Source organism: Antedon mediterranea, chromosome 2 (genome assembly GCF_964355755.1).
Source record: "Antedon mediterranea chromosome 2, ecAntMedi1.1, whole genome shotgun sequence".
Taxonomy (NCBI): Eukaryota; Metazoa; Echinodermata; class Crinoidea; order Comatulida; family Antedonidae; genus Antedon; species Antedon mediterranea.
The window spans coordinates 38131514-38143715 of NC_092671.1; the positions used below are offsets into that span (position 1 = coordinate 38131514).

The 12202-nt window shown below is 35.5% G+C and overlaps 1 protein-coding gene and 1 long non-coding RNA gene across 2 annotated transcripts; both read right to left on the reverse strand.

Moving 5' to 3' along the window:
- Nucleotides 1–279: 279 nt before the first annotated feature.
- On the reverse strand, nt 280–4408 carry LOC140040998 (uncharacterized). Its single transcript, XM_072087328.1, has 2 exons — nt 3827–4408; nt 280–1873 (listed from the first exon to the last, which is right to left on the reverse strand). The coding sequence occupies exons 1-2, from the start codon at nt 3896–3898 to the stop codon at nt 890–892; spliced, it is 1056 nt and encodes a 351-aa protein (XP_071943429.1). The 5' UTR covers nt 3899–4408; the 3' UTR covers nt 280–889.
- Nucleotides 4409–9350: 4942 nt separating this feature from the next.
- Nucleotides 9351–10901, reverse strand: LOC140039902 (uncharacterized). The gene is made up of 3 exons (XR_011842664.1): nt 10572–10901; nt 9935–10049; nt 9351–9661 (listed from the first exon to the last, which is right to left on the reverse strand). It is a non-coding gene; the product is annotated as an uncharacterized lncRNA (long non-coding RNA).
- Nucleotides 10902–12202: the final 1301 nt, after the last annotated feature.

Here is a 12202-nt window from a genome sequence, read left to right on the forward strand (position 1 = left end):
TTATATAATACAAAGACAATTACTGAATTGTTGTGGGTTTCAGTGACAGGATCTCTGGATACAAAATAAAATAAAGAAAAAGCTAAATCAAAACGATAAATTAAAACAGCCTGAACACTTAGCAGAGCTTTTGGAAAACACTACCCCTTCATCAGTGCAAGTGAGAGTACGTAGACAAAACTTTATAATACGTAGAGTAGGGGGTGCAATTTGTCACGGGGTACTGAAAATTTTAACTAAGCTAAAATAGGAAGATTAAACGAGACTTACCTGTAAGTTGAAGTTTGATCACTATTTTATGAATATGTGAGTGAGGTGTAAACTGAGATCCCGACGCGCACGCGCACCCTCATACTTTAAATCAAACATGTCCAGAGTAATAATTTGCAGCGATAAGTATATATATGATAACCTGCATTGTTCTATAATAATAATTGTTTTACTTGGGGTGGGTTGAGGCGGGCAGTTTACACCTCACTCACATATTCATAAAATAGTGATCAAACTTCAACTTACAGGTAAGTCTCGTTTAATCTTCCTATTTTATTTCATATACGTTCGCTGTAAACTGAGATGTTTAAAGCCAACTCTGGAAACATGTTTGAACTGTAAACCAAATAATTGACGGAAATGTTAGTTTCAATAAAACAACTTTATTTCCAAAAGTCTACATTCATTCATAAGGATGTTTGCCCTAACGGGCAACTTAAATATGACAACTATCGTGTTGTATTAATAATAAAGCATTTATTTTGCTTATAATCAATAGTCCAACGTTTTAGGATTCTCACCCTAAAAACATCAACTAGAAAACTAAACAACAATATTAAACTGGTTCAAAATGCAAACAGGGGCTATTTGTAGTAGCCAACAACAAACACAACCAATATTAATGAGTTGATGAATCAACTTTTCTCAACAGTGCCTGTTGAAATGACGGATTTTCTACAAATTTTATAGGCTTATTATAATATCTGTTTAGTGTGTGTTCGTTTCTCCACCCAGCTGTTTCCATTATTAAGTCAACCGGGACATTCCTTAATTTTGCTGATGAAGATGCAGCCGCTCGGACCGAATGGGCTTTAAATTTTGTTGTATCTACTCCTGCTTCTGATAAACCTGTCCTTATCCATCGAGCAATTGTGTCTTTTGATGCCTCGGCATACGGTTTCTTATGACATATAAAAAATCTGTCCTTATTTTCCCTTAAATTACTAGTTTTTTCCCTGTACTTTAGAATTGTTCTGACCGGACATAGGGCAGGGTCTTCACTTTTGTGGAAAACCACCAGTTGACCTGTATTGTTTGGTCTGCTAGTTTTTAGTAATGTACAAATGTAAAAGGTGATTGCTTCATTCTCGATATTCATATTTGAAAATTTGAAATTATATAAGGTTTGAAGCCTACTTGAGGACAATAATGCTAATAACAATGCTACTTTTATGGTAAATTCTTTAAGCGATAATGTATCGTCGTTAATTGTTCGCCTCAGATAGTCTGTAACTAAGCGAACATCCCAAATTTGTGCATATTTTGGAGTCGGTGGGTTAAAATTGAATAACCCTTTCATAAATCGTTTCAGTTCAATAGACTCCTTCATGTTTATATCTAAGATTTTGAGAAAGTTTACAATTGCGCTTTTCGCCGTACTGATAGTACTGTAGCCTAAGCCCTCGTCCTTCAGCTTTATCAAGAAATCGAGGACGTGACCGGTTTTTAGCTGTTGCCATGTGATTCCTCTGATTTCACAAAAGTCTATAAATTTTGTTAGCTGTGAGTTATATTGCTTCCACGTTGACCGTCTCCAGGATTGCAGAATGACGTCTGCTGCAGTATTGCTTATTCCTTTGTTGTAGAGTTCCGCCCTGATAGCCTGCAGGCAAAAAGGTTAAGTCTGTTATAAAGAGGATGACAATCATCTGAACCATGTAATGTTAAGGCATGTTTGGTATTCTTAAACCTCAGTGGTTCCCCAACCATCATTGATAGTAATTTAGGATACCAATACTGTGTTGGCCAGTTTGGGACCACCATGATAACTATGGCATTATCTGTCAATATTTTTTTTTGCAAACATCTACCTATAAGGCAGAACGGCGGAAAAGCATAGAGCTTGGCAGAGGACCAATTTTGTAGAAATGCGTCGATACCAATTGAATCTGGGTCCGGTTTCCATGATATATATTTCGGAAGCTGTGCATTGTGCCTAGAAGCGAATAGGTCTATATCTAGTTCGCCGAATGTTTTAGTGATTTTTATAAACAATTCTTTGTTAAGCATCCATTCTGTCTCATCTTTAAACTGACGAGACTTTGCATCAGCTATTATATTATCTCTACCTGGGATGTATTCTGCACTTATCCAAAAATTGTTCTCAATGCACCAAGACCAGATGGCTTTTGAAATTTTATTGCACGCAATTGATTTTGCGCCGCCCATGTTGTTTATGTAAGCTACTGCCGTGGTATTATCAATCTTCAACCTTATGTGCTTAGCTTTTCTCTCACGGGACAATGCTTTAAGGCCGAAAAAAGCAGCCAGCAATTCTAAGTAATTAATATTTAGTGCCCCTGTAGCATATGCAATGTCTAGGTCTTTGTTTATCCACCTTCCCCCAGTGTGGGTATGTCCATCAGTGGCACCCCAGCCTAGACCACTAGCGTCTGTCTCAATTGTTAGGTCGGGGTACCCATGATATATCAATTTATATGCGTCTTTGACATTATTTTGCCACCAAAGAATATCGTCCCGTCCATTGACGGAAATACTAATAGGCCTATCGTAATGGCCTTTATTTAGTTTTAGAGCTAGTATTTTCTCCTTCTCTAGTGCCCTATAATGAAGCTTTCCATACTCTACAGCAGGTAGTGTTGCTATAATTTTGCCTAAAAATTGCGCAACTTTCCTAATGGTAGTATGACTTAATGTAAGTATGTGTTTACTTTGAACTCTAATTTCCTCCTTCTTGTGATATGGAAGGGAAACCGTCATACTTATAGAATTTATTTCAAATCCCAAGAAGGTTATGATCTGCGTAGGATTCATTACTGATTTTTCTCTATTAATGATAAAACCCAATGAGGCTAGAAGTTCACTAGTTTCCCTGGCGGTACCGCCGGCCAAGTCTTCTGACTGGTTTATACACAAAATGTCATCAATGTAAACCAACAGAATATGCCCTCTGCTGCGCAAAAACGCAATTGGGGGCTTCAATAATTTCGTGAAAAGTCTAGGCCCTGAGCTAAGCCCATTAGGCAATGCGACAAACTTATACAGGTTGTCTTTCCAAACAAATTTTAAATATTTAGTGTCCGACTCTGCTATGGGTACAGTAAAATATGCATCTTTGAGGTCGACTGACGTCATATATACACCTGGTGAAATTAGTGTCAATGCATTTCCAAACATTTCCATTTTGAAATGTTTGTATGTCACATATTCATTTAATTTAGAGAGGTCTAATATCATTCTGAACCCTCCATCTTTCTTTGGCCTTGTAAAAATATTTGATACAAACTGGTCATGTTCAAACATGGCTGGTTTGACCACCCCTTTTGATATCAATTTAACTATTTGATCATCAATAGCCTCCATATCCATGCTGCTGAGTTTGTATGGATGAGGTATTTTTCCTTTTAGGTGGTAGGGTATGGCTTTATCAAACTCTATTTTATATCCTGAAACCGCATTTAGGATGTATGGATCCGAAGTATATTTTTTCCACCTATGTATATATGACCTGAGTCGACCTCCTACTATGTCAAGGTTATTATGTTTGTTAACCTTATTGTTAGGAGAAATACTTATATTATCAATCGACTCATACCTCTTCGGCTGTTGTTTTAGGTCCTTTTTCCCCTGATAAAATTTGGTCTGGTTGTAGTTGTTTGTTGACCATTTGTGTCGCCGGGTTTGACCTAAAAAAGGTTTGCCATTTCTATTGTATGGCTGGTATCTGTAGTTGTTGGACCTGGTCTTTGGTTGGTACGACTTAAAATTAAATAAGCCCGCCGTAGCCTTCCTTTCCTCATCCAGTTTTTTAACTGTAGTACTCAGGTCACCAAATAAATACTCTGTAGGCTTAATGCTGGGTTTACATAAATGAGTATATTTGGCATTTATTTCCGGTTTCAACATCTCCTTACGAAGTGCAAGTAACTCGAAGTTCGCATTGGCAAGTAGGCCGATTGTGTCCTGTGCTATCTCCGATGACTCATTTCCATCAACTAATTTAGCAAGGGCGGTAATTCCCTTTATCAAAGGTTTTTGTACCTTTTGAAATTTTAGATCGTTAGACCGTGCCCTTGGTGTAATGGAATCCCAAATAGTTGGATTGACCTTTGGCACCATTAGGGCCTCTAGATTTTCCGGTATAGGATAGCTTTTGATCAGCTCGGTCATTGCACTCTCACTCATATGCGAGTGCAATAAGTATGTTAGCGTGTCAGCCAACTCTTGGCTAACTGCTGGTGCCAATTCGTTAGAAACAGCAAATCTTGCTGCAAAACCCGGAGGAAGGGGGCCTTTGACCTTACTATTACTATTAGTGGCTGGCCGCTCAGGATTTTCATCCTTCTTGGATAGTTGTGTAGCTGTTACTTCCCCCTCCTCCAGGTCAGACACATCACGTTCGTACTGATGATGCCTATCGTAATGTAATATAATGATATACCTTTATATTTAAAGTTGTATTGTCCCCCAAAACATGAAAAATAAAGATGAAAAAAATCAAATTTTGAATAGACCATTTTGTATTTATAATAAAGTTATTCACTTTCGCCGAAAAAAAATCCGAAAAAAATATTGATTTCGCTTATAAAAAATCAAAATAAGTTTACCATTTTTTCGAACTCATAAGTTCAGAAATTCCAAAATAACGATGGTTAGCTAACAGCTCATAAATATGCATGATATTGTAATATAATGTTTGGGTTGTTGAGGTACTAATGAAAGACTCTAACTCGCTTGACTGTCGTAACACATATATTGTTTATTCAGTATAATACTTCAGTACAATATACAACTATAAGTATAGATAAGGAACGCGGAGGATCAATGATGCTGTCAGTGAGGTGTGAAGTGTGTAGGTCTGCTTCTGAAGAAGTGGCTGTGAGGTGTGTGCTCCGTGAGGTGGCTGTAAGGTGTGTGCTCCGTGAAGTGGCTGTGAGGTGTGTCTGGGCCCTTCTGAAACTTGGGAGTATATTGGCTCAGTTCATTTGCATAATGTCATTACATCATCTGTGAGGGTAACGATTGGTCCTAAGTTGGTCCAGGGGTGTTAAAGTGGGAGTGATTAACGGTATAATAAGGTATTTCTGTGATGGAGGACACTGTCAAATCTGTACTTAAATAGTGTCGATCACTCGATGGGAAAGTCACAAAATTAAGCTAAGTGTTTTCTTTAGGGACTCTATTATAAACTAAATGGTCATTAAAACATCTGGACAAACTCTCCTTTGGACTTTCTGGGTCAAGTTTGTGAACCTATTTGAATTCCGATACAAAGGTCAATTTCTTAAATATAAAGGTATATCAATATATTACATCCCTCTGTTTCCCCTTTTTTTTTTTTTTTATCTATTTAACATATAAAATGGTTATAATAGTGGCATGCAAAATTAAAGTTATATAAAAGAAAAAAAAACATTATTATACATATAAGCAAAAATTGAGTTAGCCAAAACCATTGACTCTGAAGTGTAACCTTATCACTTTCACTCTCTCTCTTCTCTCTCTTAAAAAAATGAAATTAAAAATGAATTTGGTATAAAAATTCGCGTAAATCAAACATAAATCAGTTAAAAATAAAATTACAAAACTTAAAAATAGTATGTTACATTGAACATACGTCAAATCGTGCGACAACTCATCGCGTTCTAATGGTCTTCAAACATAAATCATCAAATCAAAACATAAAATTCAAGAAAACTGTGGCTGATTAGCCTAAAATCAAAATATCAAACTTAATCACTTAAAACTTTAAAAGAAACAAATGTGTGTGTCCCGTTGACACAACTTATCCACAATATATCGTTATCGTCACAACTTTATCGATTTAAGCATTTATATTCACAGGTAATTACGATTTCAATCAATCGACAAATTCGACTTTTGTACTCAATTTAAAAAAATTACAATTAAAAGTACTAAGAAAATCTCCTGTTATTGTATATCAATTAATTAATGCTTGAGATTAACGACTCAAAGGTTAAACAAAATATTTGTTACAAAATGATTGTCGTTCTTTTCAATATCTCAATATATCGATCATCAAAATTCAAAATTATTCTTTATAAAAAAAACTCGTTACAAAATCAATACTTAATCATAATTTTAATTCTCTTTTAACTGAAATCACATTATTATTAAACAAATCTCATCAAATATGTAGACTATGCTATCATTTAGCAAATGTCGTAATTTAAAAAATAATCTTGCAAAAAAAATTAAATCAGTAACTTGTTGCATTATACAAACGTTTTATGAATCGTTTTGGCGATCCACTTATCGGTATCTGTTTATCATTAATGATCTCTTTAATTAATTTATCTGTATCGTTATATCTGTCAATATTCCACCAAAATTTGCGATCATTAGATTCGTGTTTTGTTTTATCGGTGTTGCGTTTGGCTGAAGTCGGTTTAGAATACGAAACTAAAACTTGGAAATGTCCTGCTTTAAATCTACCTCGGTTTAATGTCATATTTGAATCATTAGGTGCTGTCATGATTAGATTAGTTTGTTCCTTAATTTGTTCCTCTTTCATTTGGAATGGGGCTGCTAATCCCATGTTATTCTCTACACAGTCAATGTAAGGTTGCAAGTTAAGGGGTTCTATCTTAGTTGGATGTGTAAGGGTATCTGATTGCAATTGGGCTGGTGTCCTATCATGTTCGTCGATAAATTAAACATTGTTTTCGTCATTTACTACGTTAACGGTGTTCTGAATTTTCTCATTATTATTATCGGCGGCTTTATTCAACAATTATTTTAACAATTTAAAAAACAATTTTAGTGTGTATATATGTAAACTCTCACTTTTTCAATAAAGGTTACAAATCAAAATTCGAAATGGTTTTGACTTACCCCTAATGCTTCGGATCCAATTAAAATGAATTAAAAGAATGCAAAAAGTGTTAAAAAATGTTTAAATGTTCAAACAACGAATTAAAGAAATGTTAAAGGTGCTCATCAATGTTCAACTTTTCAAACAACGAATTCAAAAAAATGCGAAAGGTGTTCATCAATGTTCAAAAAAGTAAATGTTAAAAAAACGATCGAAAAAAAAACGGCGTGAAGTTGAAAGTCTCTAAACGAAACAGTTCTTGTCCGCTTGCTTCTGTTTTGATTCTTCTTGGGTCTTCCTCGATTATCTTCTTTGTTTTTATCCAATGGTTATAATTTCATAAAATTTCTGCTTGTCTCGATTTCATTCAAATATAATTTCAGCTTATCTTTTGTGTCTTCCTCGATTATCTTCTTTGTCTTCATCCAATGGTAATAATTTGATAAAATTTCTGCTTGTCTCGATCTCATTCAAATATAATTTCAGCTTGTCTTTTGAGTCAAAGTAAATTTCTCTCCTTTCAAACAAATATGTTATTTTTGTCTTTGTCTTCGTCTTCGTGTCTTGTTAAGTGTTTATTTCTTGTTTTCTCACTCCGTTCCTTATGAAATTTGGGTCTTCCACCATGTAATATATTGTTGCGTTGTTGTTGAGGTACTAATGAAAGACTCTAACTCGCTTGACTGTCGTAACACATATATTGTTTATTCAGTATAATACTTCAGTACAATATACAACTATAAGTATAGATAAGGAACGCGGAGGATCAATGATGCTGTCAGTGAGGTGTGAAGTGTGTAGGTCTGCTTCTGAAGAAGTGGCTGTGAGGTGTGTGCTCCGTGAGGTGGCTGTAAGGTGTGTGCTCCGTGAAGTGGCTGTGAGGTGTGTCTGGGCCCTTCTGAAACTTGGGAGTATATTGGCTCAGTTCATTTGCATAATGTCATTACATCATCTGTGAGGGTAACGATTGGTCCTAAGTTGGTCCAGGGGTGTTTAAGTGGGAGTGATTAACGGTATAATAAGGTATTTCTGTGATGGAGGACACTGTCAAATCTGTACTTAAATAGTGTCGATCACTCGATGGGAAAGTCACAAAATTAAGCTAAGTGTTTTCTTTAGGGACTCTATTATAAACTAAATGGTCATTAAAACATCTGGACAAACTCTCCTTTGGACTTTCTGGGTCAAGTTTGTGAACCTATTTGAATTCCGATACAAAGGTCAATTTCTTAAATATAAAGGTATATCAATATATTACAATATGTTAATGAGTATCCAAACAGGGGAGATCCGATCTGTTCACCACGTAAACAAACATGTGCGAAGAACAGAAGAAAGTGCTGGGGTTTCCCTGATCGTATGATGTAAAAAGCTCTGCCGTTAATTTGCTGGTAAGTAGAATTCTATTTTAGATGAATGATTGACACATCCTCCTATAATAGTTTTTGGCGTATAGTTATAGGCTTAGCTATCTAGGCTAGGGCTATAATATAAGCCTACTTCTACTATCTAGTAGGGCCTAGCTAGGCCTAGTTAGTACTGTAGTTTACTACTGTGTAGTGTAGTGGCAGCTGTAGGCAGGCAGATAATCGGGTCAGAAAAGTAGACGGGAACCCACTTTGAGGCCTAGCTAGGTCCTATATGTCGTACTCACCTAGCTAAGCCATCACTCCACAACTAGCTACAGGAAATAGGCCTACTATGTTGATGTACCACTGATATACATTTGGAGCTCGAATTAATTTTAAAGTCTAACAAAGACTAACTGATGACAAAAAACGAACATTTGGAAAATGATCAGCATACAGTACCAAAGAAGTTGACGGTAGAATAGATTGTTGTTGATAGCAACCAAAACGAAAACACTAGTAATTAGACTAGGCCTTTTTTAGGGAGGAGATGCACTTTTCAGGGATTCCTTACTGTACATTAGTACCCCAAATTGAAAACTTCAGATTCATGTACAGAAATAATAATTATATGTATGCAATAAATTGTGAAATATTTAACTTTTCTATTTGACTTTTGTATTTATACATCATTGTTTTTCAATTTATAGACTTAAGCTAATGAAGACTGGAACAGAAGTTACACCCATACAGCATTTTAAAGGCAACTGGCAGTAGACTCGGTAGTGAAACACAAGATAAATATTGGATGACTATCATAAAGCATTAGGCAAATGTGTTGGTTGTTTTCCAGCTTTTAAAATGTTGTATAGTTTTCATAATTAGAGCAATAACATTTGTATACAGCATTAAATAAATAAAAAATACTACTACAGTACATGAGATAAAATCACCATAATTTTAATGTGTGAAGATTTACAGTACAGTACAGTAAAAAATGAGTTAATTACTAGTATATTTCATTGAATTTCTGCATTATTGTTGACAATTTATTTTCAACTATTAATTGATGTGTTGATTGTGGCATTACAGCAATAGCTTGTCTTCTGTGATTGTTCATCCATTTTAAAGTGTCATAGTAAGAAACGTTCAAATAAATATTGTGAATGTTGCTACCACATTTTGTGTTGATTTCTTCACCATTTTCCACTACTTGCTCATATTGTTCATTCAAGCGTGTTAATACCTATTAAAAGAAAGACATTATTTATTAAAATATGTACATAAAAAGTTTAATTGTGTGAATGTTGGTTTGAACGTTATTGCTTTGGAAGAATTTTCAACATAACGGTACTAAGTACTGTAAAGTACACATTCCAAAAAATATTCAACTTAGATTATTTGGTCATTTTCTCTAAAATAATTACATTATTGGATGTACAGTATAGGCCTAGTTACAATTTTCACAAATTTATATTAGCATTAAAATCTAATTAATCATGAAGGAAAAACCAAGCACCATAATCTCTCCTGGCCCTGGTGGTGACCTTATTTTCGATTTTTGGCAGCCATTCACAAGTTTTCGCTTTTTGAGTTTCGCTGCTCTTATGTATAATTTTTTTTAATCACAAACTCTACATAGAAAAGAAAATTAAATGTTTTAAAATGAATGAAAAGTGATATGAATAATGAAAAATTAAAGACTATTATTAATATTATAGTATTATACTATTACTAAAAATAAAACGAGTTGGTGGGTGTCGAAATTCACACAAGTCACAATAAAACCATGGAGGTATAAAATATTTTATTTTTATACCTCCATGCTAAAACCTTATTCCTTACTCCATGCTCACAGATGAATGTTATAGGCCTAATCCTATTTAAAGCTAGGTTGGCAATAACTATTAATAAGGCTTACAAGTTGTATCTATTAGTATTAGCTAGGCCTGCTACTCACTCAGGGTGAACCCTCACTCAGGCCTACAACTAGGCCTAGTACTACTACCACTACTAGACTAGCTACTACTCTAGGCCTAGCCTAGCCAATAGATAGGGGATAGTACACTAGATAGCCAGTACAGCTGTAATGGGCTAGCTAGGCTTCCTATACTAACTAACAAAGCTGCACCATAGAAACTACAGTTCTTACTTACCAATCTGCTAGGGCCTAGCCATAGTCTTTTCTTCAAGTAGGAGTTGTTTTTTTTGTTGTTAAACTACAGAACTTTCCCACATCGTCGTCTCGCCATATCACGTCGTATTTTTTTTCTGATGACCTAGAGGTCACATACACGCGCAAGAATCATACAATATGCATAATTCATAAGCTAATTCAGGTCAAGGGTTAAATTAAACCGGAAGCCAGCTGGCTGCCAGCCAACCGACTTCCGGTTGACTATTTTTTACTTTAAATTACGATTTTCTAAGGTAAATAATTTTTTTTTTGATCCAATTTTTTTTCAAAGTGAATAACTTTTATGTATCATTAAAATGGCCTTTAAAAAAAAAAAAATTTTTGTTCAGGGGGACAATACATCTTTAAGAAATTGACCTTTGTATCGGAATTCAAATAGGTTCACAAACTTGACCCAGAAAGTCCAAAGGAGAGTTTGTCCAGATGTTTTAATGACCATTTAGTTTATAATAGAATCCCTAAAGAAAACACTTAGCTTAATTTTGTGACTTTTCCCATCGTTAAACCAGGAGTGATCGACACTATTTAAGTACAGATTTGACAGTGTCATCCATCACAGAAATACCTTATTGTACCGTTAATCACTCCCACTTAAACACCCCTGGACCAACTTAGGACCAATCGTTACCCTCACAGATATTACGTAGTGACATATGTAAATGAACCGAAGCAAATATACTCCCAAGTTTCAGAAGGGCCCAGACACACCTCACAGCCACTTCTTCAGAAGCAGACCTACACACTTCACACCTCACCGACAGCATCAATCATTGATCGTCCGTTCCTTATCTATACTTATAGTTGTATATTGTACTGAAGTATTATACTGAATAAACAATATATGTGTTACGACAGTCAAGCGAGTCAGAGTCTTCATTAGTACCTCAACAACCCAAACATTATATTACAGTAAATGTTACTCGTGAGGCTAACCACCGAGCTACTGTCAATGTCATCATATTCATTGTTGTGACATTGTGATGACATTTGTGTCATCAACTGAGATAAAAGGTCGTGCGTTGACTCATTTATTTGTTGAGCAGCATTCGTCTCTTTAACCTGCTGCTCAACCAACCGCTCAAGGTTTTCAACCCTAGCCTCATAGTTCAGGCCTACTCCGACCTGTTGATTAGGCTGCAGCACGTTAGTGCATGATTGCCCGGCGATAGCAACGGCATCGCTGTTGCTATGCATATTACCTTCTTTAGGAGGCCTAGTAATAGTACAGCTAGACCCCGCCTTCCTGGCCTTTTTGGTGGGCTTAGCCACCGTATGCTGTACAAGTGGAGTTGTAGCTGCAAATGTTACATTTCCAGCAGCAATCTCCAGCACATCTTCTTGTATTGCAAGTGATTTTCGTTCCATGATCGTTCGGGTGCACGCCGTCTCCAAACGATGGCGCCGATATGAGGGTGCGCGTGCGCGTCGGGATCTCAGTTTACAGCGAACGTATATGAAATAAAATATAAAATGGATACAGTACATAAAATATAAAATACGATAAAAAAAAGCCATACAAAATATACATATAAAATCCTCGATTTAAAATACTACAAAAAATAAAACTAGCGCATAAAATACGATTATACG